The sequence below is a fragment of the Eleutherodactylus coqui genome, chromosome 7 (assembly GCF_035609145.1).
Source record: "Eleutherodactylus coqui strain aEleCoq1 chromosome 7, aEleCoq1.hap1, whole genome shotgun sequence".
NCBI classification, from domain to species: domain Eukaryota; kingdom Metazoa; phylum Chordata; class Amphibia; order Anura; family Eleutherodactylidae; genus Eleutherodactylus; species Eleutherodactylus coqui.
This window is the reverse complement of record NC_089843.1, coordinates 218,516,971-218,538,710: the sequence shown is the minus strand read 5'-3', so window position 1 is coordinate 218,538,710 and position 21,740 is coordinate 218,516,971. Positions and strand designations below refer to the sequence as shown.

Sequence of the window (21,740 nt, the reverse complement as noted above, 5' to 3'; positions counted from 1 at the left end):
TGCTGCTGAAGTACCCTGTCGATCAGCTGATCGCTCAACCCACTGTTAGTGCAGCAGACCAGATGCCTTCATCAGGTTTGGGAATCGAAATGCCTTCATCGGCTCCACTTCGATTAAAATCAGTGGGAACTGAAGCTGGCTATTATACTTCCCCTCGTTACTCAGATGGTGACGTCCGGCCTTCTGCACTGACAGCGGCAAGGCAATCAGCTGATCGTCATGGATCCTGAGTGGAAGGTCCCAGCGATTAATTATTGCTGACCTATACTGAAGATAGGTCATCAATAGTTTTTTCCGGGAAACCCCTTCAGGAAGTGTGTGCCTCTTAAGGGCTCTTGCACACTGACGATAGATTTTTGTGCAATGCGAGAGTGATTGAAAACTAATGATTATGAAACCAATGATTTTCAATGGTTTCATTCTCATTTGCAATGTGTTCACTCAAGCCAAGTTGTGATTAAAAACTCTGCGATATCGCCCATTGCTTTCAAATGGAGAAGATCGCGAGACAGCCTCGGAATCCCCCATAGCGAGGAGAGAGAGGGGGCGGAGCTACAGGGGATTGCCTACATATCTCCCCATATTTTGAGAGATAGGGGGCGAGGCTAGAGGGCTTCCCCAGGAGTGGTGGGGCGAGGTTAAAGAGGAGGCAGGGCTAGAGGGATCCTAGTAGTGATTCTGCTCTAGCCAAGAGAGGGGCTGGGGCTACAGGGATCCACCCTCTAGCCCCGCCCCTTCTCTTGGCTAGAGTAGAATCACTGGGAAAGCCCTCTAGCCCCACCCCCTATATCTCTAAATATGCTCCCTCTCTTTCCTCGCTATGTTTTTTAAGGTCCCATTGTAAGCAATGGGCGAGGCGTTCTGAGGGAACGCCAAAAAATAGAACATGCCACGTTTTTAACCCTTTCTCAATTCTCGTCCGTGTGGATGAAGGCTCAGGGCTCTACCCACTTGTATTCTTTTAGCGCTGCGTTAACGCTGCATTTTTTTAACACGAAGGTCAATAGAACTTTCTAATGTTAAAAAAGCATCGCACGTTTGTGCTTTGTGATTTTTGTGCGATGCGTTTTTAACATTAGAAAGTCCTATTGACATTGGCGTTAAAAAAATGGGTAAGAGTCCTTAGGGTGAATTCATACACACCACTGTCAAAATCCATGGATTTTGACGTGAAATTGCCAGCAGAATTACCAGATGTGGATAATGTGCTGATCGGTGGAGGTCTCATCACTGAGACCCATAGGGGTCCCATGTCCACCTCTCCTTCTCACTGCGGGATTACTGCAGCCCCCACATTCATTTCAGTGATAGCTAAGCGGCACCCTCTCGCATATTTCCATCAGCCGCAGTGAAATTAATGGAGCGGTTGCATACTCAGACGGCGCTATCTTCATGCTGATATCACTGTGGGTGGGACAAACATCCTCCCAGTGACAAGAAGAAGGTGACGCGGAAACCCATTGTCAGGTTCAGTGTGGGTGTCAGTGGTAAGACCTCCACCGATCTCCTGTGGATAGGGAAAGCTTGTAATTCTGGTACAACCCCTTTAACCCATTTTCAAATTTCCGGTAACATCCATGTTGGACATGCAGCTTTTGGTGCCGATTTTTCAGCATGACGGAATATTCCACAGCGTCTTGTGAAGTATTACGGCATGTGTGAACCCAGCCCACCACTACTTCTCACTAAGTTTGCTTAGTCTGATTTTCCCATTATCTGCTAAATTACATAAACTCCATTTGTTTCTTGCAGCTTTACGATTTTTTCAATTTCCTGATGGACCACTTTGCTGCAGACAACAGCAAGGAAAGTAAGTCACACTTCAGCAAATCACACCATTGCCAGGTTGACCAATCTGCGTTATTATGTCCATATTCTATACAAGAGGTGCTGCCCGAGAGGTAATATGAAGTTTTGCGTTTGGACTTCTATGCAGAATTTTTTTTTTCTTAACGCCAAATGGCTTCTGAAGTGGGGGAAGAACCAAGGACCTTTGGTAGGACTTACCCACATCTTACCTATCATAACATTAATTTTTTTAAATTGCCATCTTCTGCACGCAATAGCTTTTTTATTTTTCCATCGACATAGTTGTGCGAGGGCTCCATTTTTTAGGGGACATCCTGTAGTTTGCGTTGGTACCATTTTGAAAAACATATGGCTTTTTCTGGCGCACTTTGTTATTTTTTTCTGAAGACATTCATCTTGCAGGGTAAATAATGCATTATTTTGATAGATCGGACTTTTACATAAAGGTTGGAGTATATTTACTGTTCTTTGGTGTCAATGATCCGTTGGTTGTGGTATAGCTATGATCGTGGTCGTGATTGGGGGGGCACCGGTTTCCAGCCAGGTGGTTAGGTCTGGAGAGTGTCGGAACTGATCCCAGATCATCCAGGTGGCAATATGTTTCTAGTGTCTTAGTTCATCCTTAGCACATAACTCTTCCATGTGTTTTATCTGGTCCATGGCCTCCAGCCACATTATTCTGGTGGTGGTGGGGGGGGGGGGGGTGCCGTAGATTTCCAAGTTCTGGGTATTATTTGTCTCATGGTCAGAACAAAGAATCTAAGTAAGGATTTTTTAGCTTGTGTCACTGGTCCGGGGAGCATGGACAGTAATGCGATCTCTGGTGTAAATAGAACTTGGTTTCTACTGACCGCAATGTAAAGGGCATTGATCTCTTGCCAGAGGGGTTGGATACGAGGGCATGACCACCATAGGTGAATAAATTACCCTTTTTCTGTTATGCATCTCCAGCAGGTATCCGGATACTGGGGGAATATCCTGGCTAGTTTCACTGGGGTCTGATACCATCTTTTTAGAATTTTGTAGTTTAGCTCCTGTATTCTGTTGGAGATAGTAATTTTGTGTGATAGGATGTATGCCTTTTCCCAGGACTCCTCTGGGGGATGCCATTCAGGTCTTGCTCCCAGTTCCTTATTATATCTCTCCCACAGTTTTGGGTGTCTCTTTCGATCAACATCCGATACAATGCCGATATTGTTGATTGTTCTGAGGTGGGTGAGATACTTATTTTCCCAAGAGAGGTAATGGGACGGCTCAGTTGTTGGATGGTTCCTAGTGACCTGGTGTAATGACTGAGCTGTAGATACTGGAACCACGCTCCGGGCTAGGGTCTCCCATCTCCCTGTATGTCGTTCAGCGGCCTGAGTCCCTCTTCCGAGACCACGTCCCGGACCCTTATTATGGTGTCCGGTGTGTTTTGCATCAGAGGTATGCCTCTGAAAAAGTCAGGGAACTCGGGGTTGCCTGTCAGGGGGGTCAAGGGACCGGGTTTGTTAATTAAGCCTTTTGTGGTCGCGTATTCCAACCAAGCTGTTATCATGTTCTCTGTAAAGGGTGATAGTCCCTGACCTCTATGATGTCCTTTGCCCGATAGCCATATGAGACATAGTCCCATAAAGGGGACCGAGTCTTGTTCCGCCATTGCCCATAGTTTTTGTGTTCTGTCGCGTAGTTCTAAGATGTGTTTAGTTAAAGAAGCCTTGTGGTACAAGGCTAGGTTTGGGATACCTATTCCCCCTAGGTCTTTGGGTGCCGTAAGGGCCTTCCAGTTTCGCCTTGGTCTGTTGTTTCCCTAAATAAATTTCATCATGGATCTCCTAATCCTCAGAAAGAATGCTCTGGGTATCTTTATGGGTACCGTCTGAAACATGTACAAAAATCTAGGGAGGGCGTTCATTTTGATGGTGTTGATCTTCCCGAACCAGGACAGAGGGACCGTCTTCCATCTGTCAAAGTCTGCCTCTAGTTTGGCTAGGAGAAGTTTGTAGTTTTTCAGAAAGAGCTGGTCTAGGTCTGGTGTTATCGTGATCCCTAAGTACTTGACCTCGTCCTGCCTCCAGGTAAAAGGAAGGGATGGTTTTAAAGTGGCGACTTCTAGATCTGTTAACGTGATGTTTAAAATTACTGATTTGCTCAGGTTTACTTTAAAGTTAGAAAGCCGTCCAAACCTTTTAAATTCCTCTAATATATTGGGAAGGCCTATCCTGGGGTTTGTAACGTACAGTAAAAGGTCGTCCGCATATAGAGCTGTTTTGTGCTCCGTGTTACCCAACTTAATCCCACAAATATTTGGGTTTGCTCGAAGGGCATTTGCCAGGGTTTCCATGACCAATATGTATAGGGAGGGAGACAGGGGACACCCTTGGCGCGTTCCATTGCGAATCTGGATTGGATCCGACAGCTGACCGTCGACTCGAATGCGAGCCGTGGGGGTCTCTGTATAAGGCCATTATTCTGCTCCTGAGTTTTGGGCCGCAGCCGACCCTCCCCAGGACTGCCTCCAGGAACCCCCAGCTTACCCTGTCAAAGGCTTTCTCCGCATCTACCGATAGGAGACAGAGGGGGTCCCTAGATTTAACTGCCTGAGATATAAGAGCCAGCGTTCTTATCGTGTTGTCCCCTGCCTCCCTCCCCGGAACAAAGCCAGCCTGGTCCCTGTGCACTAAAGATGGTATGTGTGCTTGTAGACGTGTGGCCAGGATTTTTGCATAGATTTTTGTATCGATGTTTAAGAGAGAGATTGGCCTGTAACTACCACAAGCTGATGGGTCTTTGCCCGGTTTTGGGATGACTGTAATCACCGCTTGTAATCCTTGGGTTGTAAAAGGGCATGAGTGCGAGATGGAGTTGAAGGTGTGGAGTAGTAGGGGAGCTAAGTGTTCCTCCAAGAGCTTAAAGAATCGAGGTGTGTACCTGTCTGGCCCTGGGCTCTTCCCTAACTTAAGCGATTTGATTGCCTCCTTTACCTCCTGAAGTGTGAAGTCCTCTTCTAGTGAGGTCTGTTCAGAGTCCGAGATCCGGGCTGAGACGTAGTCGTCTAGGTATGCGTCTCTTTCCTGTATTATTTTCGTCCCCTTTCTCCCGTATCTGTCTGGTAGGTTGTATAGGTCGCGGTAATATTGGTGAAAGCTATTTATTATTTTTGCGTTGGTATGGACTAGTCCTTCTTTTTGTGTTTGAATGGCGAAAACATATGTCTGTGGGGTTCTGGGATTTAATGCTTTGGCTAATCGTTTGCCGCTCTTATTTCCGTGTTCGTGGAACCAACCTCTAGCCCTGTCTCTTTGGCATAACGAGTTTTGGTCTAATATGTGTAGGATTCTATTCCGTACTGCTGAAATTTCCGCGGCTCTGCTGGTGGAGGATAGGGTTTTGTTAGTCTGTTCAAGTTGTTCTAATTGGGTGATTAGTCCCTTTAGTGTCCCAGCTCTCTCTCTCTTTAAGCGCGTCCCGTGCAAGATAAAGATCCCTCGAATAACGCACTTAAGGGCTTCCCATTTCGTGGGTGCTGAGGTTGGGTCTAGGGCGTGATCCTGGCTGAAGTTTTTAATGGTCTCTTGGATTTCTTGTAGGCAGATGGCATCATTCAATAAGTTATCATTTAATCGCCAACTAGTGCCTGCATTGTTGCTCTGGAACCCCCTTAGGGACCCCCAGACCGGAGCGTGGTCAGACCATATAAGGGAGCCTATCGAGCTTGAGGGATCTCGATCTAGAAGCTTGTGTGATATGAATAGGTAGTCTAATCGATAATAGCAGTTGTGTGATGGGGAATAGAAACTATAGTCTTTTGTTCCCGGGTGTAACGTCCGCCAGAGGTCAATCAGACGGAGGTTTGCTAATTCCCTGCGGAGTCTACGAAGTGCTGCGTATGCAATAGCTGACTTACCCCCAGAGGAGTCGATTTTGGGTTCTAGGCTGAGGTTGAGGTCGCCTCTCATTATGATGTTGGAGCCATCCGCAAAGGTCCTCAGGGCCCCCAGTATCCGGATCCCGTATCGAACCTGTGTCTGGTTTGGAAAATATACGTTGGCTATGGTTATAATTTCGTTGCCAACCTGGATTTTTAGAAAGATGTAGCGGCCTTCTTTGTCCGTTGACATGGAAATAAATTTATGTGCAAAGTGATTGTCGTCTTGACTGGATTTCAAGGAAGGGGGGGAGATAGAGGGGTGAAACAGAGTAAAAGAAAAAAGGTTTGTAAGGAGAAACCTTTGTGTGGCGTTGAGTTGCCAGACTAGTGTGGTGAGAGTATGAACTCGTTGTGCGTTGCATTGTCATGCGACTATTCAACCTAGTGGAGAGTGGTGAGGTGTCCGGTGAAGCAGGGCCGGGTCACACCCAACCCCCCCCAGTGTGAGTACTCATGTTTTGAGGTCCCTATCGGGATCCTTGCGTTAGTAGGTTCCGGAATCGGTGTACTTTTCCTGTGGTCGGAAAGGGTTACAGTAACTTATAATATAACTATGAACATTAAATGACGACAGGTGTTAGTGCTATAGTAAGTTCTTGTTTGTGGCCAGGCAGCGGCGTAAGGGCCCTTAGATGTCATTTCTATGATGTTCCTGCTGAGACAATGGTATTCAAGTCTCTAGGTGTCAGGTTCAGGACTTCTGCGATTGCCTCGTCGTTGTTTGGGGGGGGACTGACTGCCACTGTTCCTGAGCTGTATAGGCGGTTGGTACTGGAGGTGTTGGCCAGTCTGGCAGTTTGATCAGAGGAAGTTGGAATGTTCCCAGGAAGTTAGGCAAGTCTCCTAGTATACGAAAGGTGGCTGTTTTTCCTTCTTTTTTGGCGATTAGTGCAAATGGGAAGCCCCATCGATATGTGATATTATTTTCTTTTAATGCTGTCAGCAGTGGTCTCAGTGCCCCTCTAAGGCGCAGTGTGTTGCGTGCGAGATCTTGTAGCAGGATTAGCGGTCGGCCGTTATGGGTGAGGTCTCCCTTTTCTCTGGCTTTCCGCATTATGTTGTCCTTATCCTTGAAAAAGTGGATCCTGCAAATTATGTCCCTTGGGCGGTTAGGGTCTGATACCCTGGGGCTTAGAGCTCTGTGGATCCTGTCTATCAGTATCGGTTTTTCTCGGGTGCGTCCAAGCAATTGTAGGAAGAGCGTTTGGGCCCATTCTTCCAGTTGATGTCCCTCTATCTCTTCTGTTACGCCTCTTATACGCACATTGTTTTTCCTGTTTCTATTTTCAAGATCGTCTAAGTGCGATATAATGTTGGAGATTTGGTCTGACTGATACTGTATGACCTGCCTGTGAGATTCCAAAATGTCCGCCATTCCCTCCTGTGTCTCCTCAACCTGGAGGACCCTGTGACCCAGATGATGTATATCGGAATGGATTTGTTCTAGGGCCTGTCTGTTGGACGTTTCAAATCTTGTAAAAAGCGCGTTCAGCTCGTCTGTTGTTGGAATAGACATTATACGTGCTTTCCATGAGCTGTTGTCTGCTGCGGGTATTGCCCTTTCTGGGGAGCTGTGTGTAGGGCTGCTGGGTGCGCTTTTGTTTGAGGAGATGCTCCAACTGTGGGGGTCACCACTATCCTCAGGGCTGTGGGGCTGTATCGCTGTGGTGCTATATGGTGCAGGGCTCAGGTCTGCATGGCTGCTGGTGGGGCTGTTTTGCCCCTTACTCACAGTTCTGTTGGATGCCTGCATCGCACCTCGAGTCTCAGTCCCTAGGCTGCTTTCATCAGCAGGTCTGCGCTGTGTGGGGCTTGTGGAGCTTGTGGTCCCCGCTGCTGGTGGTAGCGGCGATTCAGTCTGTGCAGGCGGTGTAGCAGAGCTTGGCTGAGCCACGGCGGGTGCAGAGGATGAAGAGAGAGGCGGCACGTGCGCTCTGGGAGCCGGCGCCATCTTGGATCTTCTCCCGCCGGCGGCCGGCGCGCTGATATACCGCTCCAGCGTTCCTCTTCTGCTGGTAGGTGCCGCGGTTTTTATCTCTGGGGTCGCGTTCTTACCCATGCTGCCTGGGTGAGTGTATTTTACCGGGTTCCGGAGGTGTAAAGCTGGGGGGAGTAAGGATTTAGCGGGAGCCCAGCTCAGACGCGTCCTACTCGGCCATCTGCAGACCACGCCCCGTATTTTTGTTTTATGATTTAGAATCTTTTATTATAAATATGGCGATTTAAACTTTTATTACTTTTTTTTTTGCAATTAGTAAAACTTTATTGATCTTGGTTTTACCTTTTTAGTCCCCCTAGAGGACCACAACTTGAATGCTTTGATCGCTCCTGCAGTATGATTTAATGCCATAGAATTACATCATACTGCGATCTGACAGGCAGTCTATCAGGCCCCCCTATCGGGATTGCTTGACAGGCATTCTGCCAAGACAGTCCTGGTGCCTTTTAGAAGGCCCCCGGCTGCCATGACACCTGCACGGCTCCCTGCAATCTCATCGCGGGGGCGTACGGGACCCCCGAACATCGTTCAGGGGATTTAAATGCCACTGTCAGAATTGACAGCAGCATTTAAAGGGTTACCATCCCCAATAAGCCGTGCTGCTCATTGCAGCTGTTGCCGCTGGGTGTCAGCTGTAAGAAACAGCTGGCACAGGGGATGTATGAAGGAAGGTTGCCCCACATCTGCAGGACGTAAAAACATTATAGGGCCATCACTAAGGTGTTAATTCTATATATATAATAATAGATTTATATATCTGCATGTAGAATTAATATACTTTATGTGTGTAATTAAAGGATTCCTCCTTCCAAAATGATTCAGGGGCTGAACGTGAAACTCCTGGGCCCAAAGCAAAATCTGTAACACGTGTTAAGAACCATACATCGCACTAATATGTTCTGATGCAACAAACAGGACATTGGGCTCCCGTAGACCCCAGGACTCGCCGCTACCTCTGCTTGCTGTAGGTCTGCCCTGCTCTTTCTCTGTGATCCATCCAAGTGGCAGTCTGAAAGCATATCACTAGTGCAATTACTAAAGACATGAAATGCCAGTGCTAAACTTAAAGGGATTGTGTCAAGAAGGTAGCCCTGTTCATTCTCAGGCTTTGGACTCCACGCTTTGAGTCTGCCCTATTTTGGAGGATCCTGTGCCCTACTTGTATTATAGGATAGTCATTCGCATACATGGCTGTTTTGTAATAGTACATTCCCCCTGCATCGAACACTGGAGAGATAATGTCTGGCTGACTGCGACTTCCCCCAGCAAAATCAGCTGTTTGCTCAGGTGCTGATAGCAGTACCCAGAGTGATTAGTCGCGTGTGCAGTATCCCGTAGGGTGACCCCGGACACATGGCATATGCTGAGGAGCTGGGAGGGCAAGATGCTGGCTTGTCACGACGGCACTAACCCCACGTAGCCAAGGGCAGCGCTGGGCCTCTTCCAGACACCCCTGACATCGGGATGCCCAGTAAACATTAGGGCCGGTGAAGGGGTTGTCACGGGTGACACCACCGTTCCAGTACTCACCGGCATGGACATAGGCGTGGGAAAGAATTGGCTGTGATTGGCTGAGCAGGCTGTCACTCAGTGTTGCTCAGCCAATCAGAACAATCTCTTGCTGGAGGTGGTGATTTCGAATCATTTCAATGGGCAACGCAGGGCTGAAAACGGCCAAAGATAGAACGTGAAATCACCCTAATCACCCTGTATAAACAGGTTGCATGAGCGAACAAGCGAATTATATTATTGTTCGTTAGTATAAGGGCTTATTTGCATGAGCGTATATCAGTCGGATTTTCACGCCCGGGCCGATATACGCTTCCATCGGTGCACTCTCCTCATCCCTTCCCTCCCACTCACAAGCTCTCTGACTTTTTCTTCCCCTCCGAGCGGTTTGCAATGGGAGTGGGTGGGGGCGGAGCTAAGCTACCACCCCTCCCTGCTCCTTGTCCATAGTCAGCAATGGGAATGGGTGGGACAGAGTGGAGCTAAGCTCCACCCCCGTCCTGCCCCCTTCCATTGCAAACGCCGGACTGGGGGAGAGAGATGGGGGGGGGGGAAGGAGGGAAGGAGGGAACTGCTTAGATGGGAGTGTATATTGGCCGGGCGTGAAAACCTGACCGATATACGCTCGTGTAAAAGGAGCCTTAGGCCTCCCTCACACAGGGCGTTTTCAGCAGCATTTCAATGGGGCTGCTCACACAGGGCTGAAAACGCTGCTTTGACTCCGCTGGAAAAAAAGATCTAATAAACTGAGTTACATGGCCTATTGATACTTTGTGGGGTGCCAATGGGTGACAGAAGGAGCATCCTCCACCTGTCATTTGCTTACACGCTGCAGCTGCTATTGATTGTGACATGTAAGGGGTTAAACTGCCAGGATCTCAGGTTTCTCTGTTCTTGGCTGTTTGAGCAGGAGCCTGGCTGTCAGAGCCAGCCAAGCCAATGCCTTAAAAAGGTGTACATGCAGGTTTAAAGTCCATTAGTGACCGCTGTAATAAGGCGTACTGGTGGTCACTAAGGGGTTAAGGCGACAGCAAAAGAAAAAGGCTTACGCATTTTAGACAACTTTTGTTCTTAATCGTAGCTACAACTTAGGCCTCTCACACAAAAGTGTTTTTTTTCCGTGATTACCGCAGCATTTTCAGCGCCGCAGTATAACACTCCCATTGTTTTCAATGGAGCCTCTTAAAAACAGGCACTTGATTGCAGCGCTTTACATCCCCACGATTTTCGATCAGAGTCTGTTCTATTTTTCAGCATTTAGCGCACCTCATCAATGATGGGGAGTGCTAGTAGCCGGCATCGGTTGCAGCATCATTGCAGCTGAAAATGTAGGTAAATCGCGGCAAAGCGCCATGAACAAAAACACCGCACTTTGCTGAATGCCTGTGTGAGGCAGGCCTAAGGGCAAGAGTTGTCCAAACATTTCAGAGTCTGCATCTTGGACTTTACAGCAATACCAAATGTTTAGAGTTTGTGTTTTACTACTTTTGCCACAAAGACCCATAACATTATTTTTCTGCTGACAGAGCTGTGCAAAGCCTTTTTTGGTGGAAATAGCTGTAGTATTTAAAGGCATTTTCCAGGAAAACACGGTACTATTTCTGACACACCCTCATGACAGGTTATCAGTTGTTGATCAGCTGGGTTCCGCCACTTGTGAACCTCGCCATTCAGGGGACTGGGCGCCTGCTGACAGTGCTGCTAAACACATGGTTACGGAGAGGAAGCTGTAATTGCAGGCACAGCTCTCCTAAAAATTAATGGGCGCTGCACCTGCAGTTACAAGCGGCAGCCACTACACAGGGGTCAGAGGTGCAACTTCCCCTCCATACACTGTGTGTAGCGCCATTGACCGCGAGTAACCAAACAGCTGGATTCCCGAGGGCCAGACTCCAGCCGATCAACTGAAGATGCGTCATCAATCTTATTTCCCTAGAAAACCCCTTTAATAATGCCATTGTGTGGTTCAAACAAATTCTTGATCGCTTTTTATTCAGTTTTTTTAAGTGGTAATAAACAAAATTGGCAATTTTGGCCATGGTTTTTATATTTTTTCCCCTCCTGGGCGGTTACTGATGGGTCAATTCCCCACTGAGCAGTGCAGATGCTACGGTGGTCCATGACTGCTTTTATTTACAATCTGTCAGCATTAGTGTGCCATGCCAGCTTGTCACTGCTGCAATTAATCAATGACAACAGCGGTCATATGCCGTAATTACTGGCATCACGGCTCAGCGCTGAATGGTCATACCATTAGCATGGAATATGACGGCGGAAGCTATTGGTTGGCTGCAGCAGCTGCAAGCTGGCAACTCAGATACCAAGATCAGTAAGTACCGCCCTGGAGCATCTGTTCTGGATTGATGGGGAATTGAAGAGATGAATAGTGTTCTTTTTTTCATTCCATAACATCCTTTTATTTATTTAAAGGGGTTGTCCCGCGGCAGCAAGTGGGGGTATACACTTCTGTATGGCCATATTAATGCACTTTGTAATGTACATTGTGCATTAATTATGAGCCATACAGAAGTTATTCACTTACCTGCTCCGTTGCTGGCGTCCTCGTCTCCATGGTGCCGTCTAATTTTCAGCGTCTAATCGCCGGATTAGACGCGCTTGCGCAGTCCGGTCTTCTTCTTTTCTGAATGGGGCCGCTCGTGCCGGAGAGCGGCTCCTTGTAGCTCCGCCCCGTCACGTGCCGATTCCAGCCAATCAGGAGGCTGGAATCGGCAATGGACCGCACAGAAGACCTGCGGTCCATTGAGGGAGAAGATCCCGGCGGCCATCTTCACCAGGTAAGTAAGAAGTCACCGGAGCGCGGGGATTCAGGTAAGCACTATCCCGTTTTCTTTTTTTAACCCCTGCATCGGGTTTGTCTCGCGCCGAACGGGGGGGCTATTGAAAAAAAAACAAAAAACGTTTCAGCGCGGGACAACCCCTTTAAGAAACCAGATAACCCCTTTAAGTTTTATTGTTATAAAACCTGGCCACCCCTTTAATTTCTATATGTATAAAACAGGAAAAGCCGTTTAAGAAAAGTTAACATCTCAAAAAGACCCCATTAGAATGGCTTAAACTACTTTTCTTCATTCTGTAAATCCTATGTAACATGATGATGCTTTAACTTTTGTAAGGGGATTTCATCTGCCGTATGTTCACTGAGGAGGAAAATCTAAAAGACACCGAGCTAGAAAAATACTGCGACTACGAATCCATTGAGGTGCCATTGTCTTACACGGGTCCTCGACTGTCTTTTCCTTTAAAGCCTAGCCATGCATCCGCCTTAGTTGAAGCTTTCAAGCAGAAGCAAGTAAGTATTACCTGATTACCTCATTTTGTAAATCTTGCGTTGGGTATAGGTGCTGGAATTCCAAATAAACAAGGAACAACATAGAAGGTAAATCACATGGGGGGAAAAAACTTTGAAATACGAGATTCAAAGAGTTACGCTGGGGAGACTCACGGGAAATGCATAGAATTCACTACTGCATATATTGTAAACAGAGCCTTATAGAAGGGTCCTTTTAGACAAACCAATTGGGATTTGAACAAGCAGGTGACGTCACCGCTTATCTTAAGATACGTAAAAAAGCACATCACCATGCTGAAATATACAAAAGTAGGGTCGCCCAATGAGGAGCCGGGCATCATTTAGCAAGACACTGACAAAACAATATATGAAGCTGAACCCAGAAAACAAAAATGAGCATTCTATAACAAGTGTTCCAATAAAGACAAGACAAAAGGAAAGGGGGCAAAGGTACAACCAATGGCAGGCACCACATCTATTTATAAGGAAAGGAGTAGGAAAGGTGGCGTAATTGACCCTATAATCCCTATAATATCCAGTATGCTTCCCAGTGCTTCAAATTTTCCACTTCATTATTCAATAAAGCTGTGATATACCCCATGCCTCTTATAGCCTTCACCCAAGAATATAATTTCAGGTTTAGGACATTTGATCAGTTCCTTGTCACATTTTAATAGTGTTTAACTATTAAAGAGGTTTTCCAGCTCTCCAAATTTGATGACCTGTTCACAGAATAGGTCATCAATAGCTAAACATCAGGGGTCCACTGCCTTGGACCCAGCCAGTCAGCTCTTTGCTGGACCAGCTGTAACCCTGTATGCAGCAGGAAGCAGATGGCTCAATACATTGTGTAGTGGTGTGGTGTGGTATTGCAGGCACAGCTCATTTTCACTTCAACAGGAGCTGTGCTTACAATACTATGCCAGGCCTCTGTACAATGTATGGAAATATCTGCTTTTTGCTCCCTGCAGGGTCACAGTTGCCCTAACGAACAGCTGGGGACCTGGGTGGCAGACCCCCGGCCAACCAGTTATTGACGACCAATCATGTAGATAGGTCATCAATTTTAAAGAGCTGGAAAACCACTTAAATGATCTCTCTTCTATTTACATGACAGTATTAGTGGTTGGTGCTGTTACTTTACAATGGAGAACTAATCCTCTAATTCTTAATTTAAATGTCAATTCAAGGTTTGTTGATATTAGCGATATAAAACTATATATGATATGGACCCTAAATTAGTAGCAGTAGGCCACTGAAACTTGCCACTTCATTGTAAAGACAGCATAAAGTAAAAAATGCTTGTTGAAGAGCAGTCACCATTTGACTGTAATCTATGCCCCTGAGTACAAAGGCCATTGGCCCTTATAGCCAGCCTGTTTACACATTACCATGTTAACCACACTACCTGTCAGTATCCTCATAACACTAACAGCCATAGTACCCACCACTACTGTCCCATAAAATCAGCAACAATGCCCTTCCAACATTGCCAATTACAATGCCAACCAGAGTACACACATAAAAAGCAACTGCCAGACACCCTACCAGCCAGCCCTATACAGTAACCCTAGTGCCCGGTTGAGTGAACGAAGGTGAAGCATGCTGGATATCTCTTCCAGCCGCATGCCTCCATTCACTGTGAACAGGCAGTCATTCAAAGATGAGCGACTGCCTGTTTACACTGAGCAGCAAGTCACTCATTAGTCATTTCATGTAAGTGAGCTGAAACCAGGCAACTAGTGATTAATGAGCCATTTCTTGCTCAGTGCCCTGCCAGGACCTAATTTTATGCTAGATGACTATTTACTCATATGTATAAACCATAATTTGTGATGGTTCATAGAATTGAAGACATGTGAGATTAGTTATTATGGGGCAAGAAGGTTTCTGGACTTCCTGGCAGTAATCCTGTTGAAGAATATTGTAGTCTGCATCGGGACTGGCCTTACGGTGGATGGCACCCTGTTGCCTTCTGTTGGCACTTCCTGTATGGTATAGAATGCAAAAACAATAATTAGATACAGTACTTTATTATCAGCCCAAATAATAGTGCCATAAATTGGCAAAATCACACCATACAGTTGTCTAGAAAACAATTCTATACATTGAGGTCACCAACATATACTGCAAAAATAAAATACTAAATATCAGCATCACCCAATCCATAAGTAATTAATAGAGATGAGCGAACGTGCTCGGCCCCGCCCCTTTTTCGCCCGAATACCGCGATTTTCGAGTACTTCACTACTCGGGTGAAAAGTACTCGGGTGCGCCGGGGGGCGGGGAGAGGCGTGGCGGCGTGGGGGGTAGCGGCGGGGAACAGGGGGGAGCCCTCTCTCTCTCCCTCTCCCCCCCACTCCCCGCTGCAACCCCCCGCGCCGCCATGGCGACCCCCGAATTTTTCCGCCCGAGTACGGAAGTACTCGAAAATCGCGGTATTCGGGCGAAAAAGGGGCGGGGCCGAGCACGTTCGCTCATCTCTAGTAATTAACGCTCAATGATGAATTAACATATGGCAATTTTGGTGGCTGATAGGGGCCAAGGGTCCTGGGTGTCCTGCATTTGCCCAAGTGCCCGTATTATAATCTGTCACCGGTTTACACCAAATTAATAGATATTGGCTGATAATATCTACCCTCCTACCTCCCAGGCTCCTCCTCAGGTCCAGGCGCTCAGAGCTGAAGGGAACCTGGGAGCTAGGAGGTCAAGCATGAGTCTGCTCGGGGGTCTGAATTTATTTAGGGGTCTACTATGGAGTTTAACAAGGCGGATACAAACATACCCATGGAAGAATCAAAAGAAGCCATCAAGGATAGGAAAGCATGGAGAATGATGACCCATAAAGTAGCCGAAAGTTGGCCTCGAGTGAACAGATCATCATCATCATCATAGGGTTCAACAAGAAATAAACCTGCTTGCACAAAAAGGTGTTGATATGTGGCATGGCATAATAGGGCGGCAGTGGGAAAAAGAGACAGGCAAGTCTAGGGAACAGTCCAGGACCAATGAGCTACTTAAAGAGGTTCTCTCACTTCTGACCGTTGATCACTTATCCTCAGGACAGATCATTAATAGCTCAGCGTGTATGTGTGATGTCCGATGTCAGCTGTGCCGAAGATCCTTGGGTGCAACTTGCAAGCAGCTGTCTGAATTTGACCTAAGTTTACATGAAAAAGGTAAAAAACGAGAGATGTTTTGCTTCAAAAAGGTGTTTTATTCTCTCTCCCTGTTCTTCCTAGTAGCAGCTCCATGCACGTTATGTGTTACATCTTTTACATGAGACAAGGAAACATCTCAAACTGCTGCCAAACATAAAGCGTATTACAAGCAGTTACAGCAAGGAGATCACCATATGTGGTAAGACTGTAGATTGTAATTACCGAAGGAAATGTTATGATAGGAAGCAACACAATATCTTATCGCTAATAACACACATTCACTTGATTTGCTTGTGATGTTTTAAGAGCACCTGTATGTTTTAGCCATCCCTCAACCACAAAATGTCAGGACATATCTCCCCCCTCCTCCCAAAATAATGTCATGGCTGGATAGATCCTGTTTCTGAATCAGTAATTTTTATGTTGTGATGCACAGGCTAAGATCCAGAGGCAGGCGTGGGGTGATGTGACCACGGCAGCCCTGGTTCATGCGATAGGGCATATGCCGTTGCCACAATCTTTCGGTCCTGGGCGCTGATGTGTCTACTGGTGTTAGGTGTCATTGGTTGGTGGGAAGGTGGTTCCCCCAGTCGGCCAATCAACCATTATTGCAGTGCATTTATTCTGGCCCATCCTCTCAGAGGGCTCTGGTTATTCCTCTGCATGGTGGAATTTGGTATTGTCCATGTCCCCTTGGTGTCCTCTCACTGTCAGATAAATCTCTGGTGGTGGTAATACTTATTTCTTGATGTTGTAACATCTGCTTGTGGCTATTGTTATTTACATCTGTCAATTGTCTCCCCCTTGTTACCACCTAGGGACAGTCTATGTTTCCCCTAGGTTCCGGACATGGGGCTGCCCTTGTCAAGGCAATCACCCTGCTTTTAGGTAGAATTTTCCTGTATTAATATGCAAGGGTGAGATTTAACAGACGCACACACTGTTTAGTTACGTTATTTATAGTTTTGTTCTCTGCATTTACAAACTGTATTTCTATCTGTCCTTTTGGACAACTATTAAGTCTGATCCGGATTAGGGATTTGGCATCCGTCTCAAACGTTACATGTTATCTTTGTACGCACTTGCATTCCCCTGCATTAAGCCCCCAAACAGCCCATTTGTTGTATGGTCATGAAGCAGTTAAAGGGGCATTTCAGGGACTCAGAGAAATTGTGAAAATTTTACAAACTTTTTCACTTATTTCCATTATTCTAAACGTCCATCTAAATCGTCAAACTGAACTTCAGTACCTTTTTTTTTGCCGACCTGCTCCACCGCTGCTTTCCAGACAGTTTCAATACCCACATCATTGTTTAAAATGACCGGCGGGAGTGCAAAAACTACATCTCCCACAATGCCCCATTCCAGTTACTGACAAGTAACTGGATTCATAACTACACAAGCTGCATCATCATTACAGAATTTGATGGCACTGAGCATGCCTGACCAGTAAAATAACGGAGCCCACAGGTCGTAACCATTGGATACCATTGGAGAACGAAGTAGGTGGAGAGGACCACGGGTAAAGCCATATCTTTGCTGCTTTATAAAACAAGTTATTACATCATATTGCAAAATTGCATGTCATTACCTTAAAGGGGTTGTCCCACGAAAGCAAGTGGGTCTATACACTTCTGTATGGCCATATTAATGCACTTTGTAATGTACATTGTGCATTAATTATGAGCCATACAGAAGTTATAAGAAGTTTTTCACTTACCTGTTCTGTTGCTAGCGTCCTCGTTTCCATGGAGCCGTCTAATTTTCAGCGTCTAATCGCCAGATTAGACGCGCTTGCGCAGTCCGGGTCTTCTTCTTTTATGAATGGGGTCGCTCGTGCTGGAGAGCGGCTCCGTGTAGCTCCGCCCCGTCACGTGCCGATTCCAGCCAATCAGGAGGCTGGAATCGGCAATGGACCGCACAGAAGCCCTGCGGTCCACCGAGGGAGAAGATCCCGGCGGCCATCTTCAGCAGGTAAGTAAGAAGTCACCGGAGCGCGGGGATTCAGGTAAGCGCTGTCCGGTGTTCTTGTTTAACCCCTGCATCGGGTTTGTCTCGCGCCGAACGCGGGGGGGGGTTGAAAAAAAAAACAAACCCATTTCGGCGCGGGACAACCCCTTTAAGAAGCATATAACTGTCAATTTGAATTGCCAGAATATCCCTTTAAGAGTCCTGCACAATTTCTCTGAACTTAGTACTCCCAGCGATGCATTAGAATGCAGCACATAGACTGTTATAGGATTACTGCAGACGAATTCAAGAATTAGACATTTCTAGAGCAATGTAACCTCCTCAAATAGTTCTTATTAGACATTCTGTACTGTAAGGCAATGCCATCATTGTCTCTGTTTAATGCTGGATTAGCCAGATGTGTCTAATTGGACACCAGACAGAGTTGCAGTCTATACATATTGTACCTGGGAGACAGTAAATATCATAGGACAAGTAAAATTAAGAACGCTTTGCACTAACATGAATCTTTTCTTTTATCAAGGAGACCTGCATGGCAGACTGGACGACTTGTTTCTGATATTTTACAAGGTGTGTGGTAAGACCTGCTTCTTAACACTGTTATAGAGTATATACAGAACCATCATGATTTCATCCAACTACTAACGACGACCTGTCCGTCCGTGAGTGATTTACATGCTCCGCCCCTGATCACATGACGGTGACATCATCACAGGTCCTGTACGCACACGGCTGCTGTCCGGCTAGGTGTTTCTTAGTATTCCATAGCAAATGAGGCCGCCCGGGGTTTGTAGTCCCCCTGTAAGCTGCACAAGGATAGAGGACCTTTGATGACATCACTGTCATGTGATCAGGGGCGGAGCATGTAAGTCATTCACTCAGGATGAGCGTCACGTCATGTGATCAGAACATGACGGTGACGTCATCTCAGGTCGTTCATCTTCCCTGCTGTGCTGCATCTCATCTCTGTTGTATGGGATGAACAATGGATGTAGCAGTGCTGTGTGTGTGACTTGCCAGTAGCACATCATGCCACCAGAAACACTGGACTATAGTTTCCTAATAATTACTAGTAGTAAGTAAAATGGGAGAATCCATCAGCAGAGAACTTTATTGTAGAACAAGTTTTTTTTTGTATTGTTTTTCAAACTGAGCAGATAAAGACGTGGGATTATTGGCAAATAAGTATTGTCGCATATTTAATATGGAAAAACACAGCAGGTTTAGCAGTCTATGCACCTTGGAGAAATGTTCTTATTCAGAGGCATAACTTGGAGCTCCCGGGCCCCAATACAAAATCTGCAAAAGGGCCCCCCAGCTGCCATGTACCATTTATAATATTGCTTCCATAAGGACCAGATGCAGCGTCTACCACTGCCCCCCGATCATCTACATATTATTTGTATTATGAATTCCACAATGGGCCCATTGAGCTGTCATTATACATTAGACAGAAGGGAAGATGCAACAATGCCTCTGCAGCCCCACCTATTGGAAGGCAGCAATCCTGCAAATCAATGACTGGAGAAGATTTTGGCTTTGGCTCACAATTCTCAATCATGGTTTGTTAAAAAGTCAGACATTGACTTGCAGGAATGCTTCCTTCCAATAGATGGCATTGTACCATCTTTCTATTTGCATATTTCCCAGAGGAGCATAGATGGCCTTATAAGTCTCCTCACACCTTCTTGGTGCTCTCAATAAGGAGAAACGGTAGTATTCTTGAGCCACATTAGACAGACTTTAAAGTGATCCTTCTTGTTTGACTTTTTTAATCATGACCCAGTACTTACTGTATATACAATGAATGGCTGCATTATTGGAGACACCTGCCTTTTCACAATTTTTTACTTCCCTGTATGGAAATTAGGCAAGTAAATCCAAAGTGCAGCAAGTTATCCATGGACCAACTTCAGTGTTATCTATCATAGAATGGGAGAATCAAGCAATCTCAGTGAGGCTGTATTTTGGGTCCCTTTACATCGGACGAATGTCGGGCAAATGATGCCTGACACTCGTCCCCACACATGCTAGCTCCCGTGCTGTCACACAAGAGCTAGTATGGCTGGCTCGCTCACAGAGCAGCCAGCAGGGGGGCGGAGCAGTGCAGGAGATTTCTCTTCTCACTCCCCCGCCCCTCTCCATTGACTTAACACGCTGCATAAATGATAGACGATAAGCTGATCGCTCATCGTTCAGTATAAATAGCAGCTGCTCAGTATTGAACGGCTGCTATGTTAAGTCAATGAAGAGGGACGGGGGAGAGAAATCTCCTGCAGCCTCCCCGCTGTGAGGCAGCGATACCAGCTCACATGCAGCAGCACGGGAGCGAGTATGTGCGGGGACGAGTGTCGGGCATCGGTTTCCTGACATTCGTCCTGTCTAAAGTGACCCTTACACAGCCAATAACAAGCCAAGCCTCAGATTCTCAGATGCGGCTCACATTGCACAGAACATGGACAGCACATCGTGCTCTGTGCAATGTGCGGAAGACCGCATATCTGCATGTTCTAATCTTGTGCGAGACTTGCATGAAAATAGGTCATGCTGCAGCTTTTCTTTCCCGTAGCATCGCTGCAAGAGAAAATCACCCATGTAAATAATCCCATTGCAAACAACGCGGTCTATTCTTGTGTGAGATTTGTGTGTTTTGCAATGCACAAAACTTACATGAGAGTATCGGCTGTGTGACTGCACCCTGACGGTGAACAAGGCCCGATCATTGGTGCTAGTCTAGTCAGGGTCAAGATTTTAAAGATTGCCAACCTTATGGGGTTTTCTAGTGCAATGCTACTGAGAGTATTCTAAAAATGGTGTGATCGAGAAAGACATCCAGTGACAGGAGATCCTGTGCACCTGAATAACTTGTCCACGAAAGAGGTCAGAAATCATTCTGATGAACAGTTAAAGGGGTTGTCCAGCGCCGAAACGGGGTTTGTTTTTTTCAATAGCCCCCCCCCCCCCCCCCGTTCGACGCGAGACAAACCCGATGCAGGGGTTAAAAAAGAAAACGGGATAGTGCTTACCTGAATCCCCGCGCTCCGGTGACTTCTTACTTACCTGGTGAAGATGGCCGCCGGGATCTTCTCCCTCGGTGGACCGCAGGTCTTCTGTGCGGTCCATTGCCGATTCCAGCCTCCTGATTGGCTGGAATCGGCACGTGACAGGGCGGAGCTACAAGGAGCCGCTCTCCGGCACGAGCGGCCCCATTCAGAAAAGAAGAAGACCGGACTGCGCAAGCGCGTCTAATCCGGCGATTAGACGCTGAAATTAGACGGCACCATGGAGACGGGGACGCTAGCAACGGAACAGGTAAGTGAATAACTTCTGTATGGCTCATAATTAATGCACGATGTACATTACAAAGTGCATTAATATGGCCATACAGAAGTGTATACCCCAACTTTGTTTCGTAGGACAACTCCTTTAAGCAGGGGCGTAACTATAGAGGAGGCAGGGGATGCAGTTGCACCCGGGCCCAGGAGCCTTAGGGGCCCATAAGGCCTCTCTTCTCCATATTGGGAGCCCAGTACTATGATTAAAGCATTATAGTTGGGGGCCCTGTTACAGGTTTTGCATTTGGGCCCAGGAGTTCAAGTTACGCCTCTGCAGTCAAACACAAACACTGATTCTTCAAGTAATGTGACCAAATGCACAGCTCATTGTTCCTTAGCACAGATGGGCTGTAACACCAGATGACTAGTCTGAGTGTCCCTGCTTAGAGAAACAGATAGTCAAGACTCCAGTTTGCAAAAGAGTGCAAAACTTGGATCACTGTGCAGTGGGGCAACATCGCCTGGTCAGATGAATCCAGATTTTTGTTGTCTGATGCTGATGGGAGGGTCCGAATATGACAGCAGCGGCAGGGATTGATGAACTCTGTCAGATCATGTCAATGGCTCCAACTAATTTGTGGTAACTGCAAGAAGCTTTGTGTCCGAAGGATTTCATCAGCTAGTGGAATCTACCCCATGACGAATTGCTGTGCTTCTGAAGGTCAATGGAGGTCCAACATGCTACTCCATTCACGTATCTAATAAAGTGCTATGCAGTATATAGTATACGTAG

General features: G+C 46.6%; 1 protein-coding gene across 1 annotated transcript in view; it reads left to right on the top strand.

The window, feature by feature from the left end:
• The window catches only part of PPEF2 (protein phosphatase with EF-hand domain 2), an 83,009-nt gene that overhangs the window by 36,598 nt on the left and 24,671 nt on the right, over nucleotides 1-21,740 (top strand). The window contains exons 10-13 of the mRNA XM_066574868.1: nucleotides 1,753-1,810; nucleotides 12,365-12,540; nucleotides 15,786-15,900; nucleotides 18,196-18,242. Of these exons, the coding sequence (XP_066430965.1) occupies nucleotides 1,753-1,810; nucleotides 12,365-12,540; nucleotides 15,786-15,900; nucleotides 18,196-18,242 (396 nt within the window). The remainder of the gene's footprint in view (nucleotides 1-1,752; nucleotides 1,811-12,364; nucleotides 12,541-15,785; nucleotides 15,901-18,195; nucleotides 18,243-21,740) is intronic.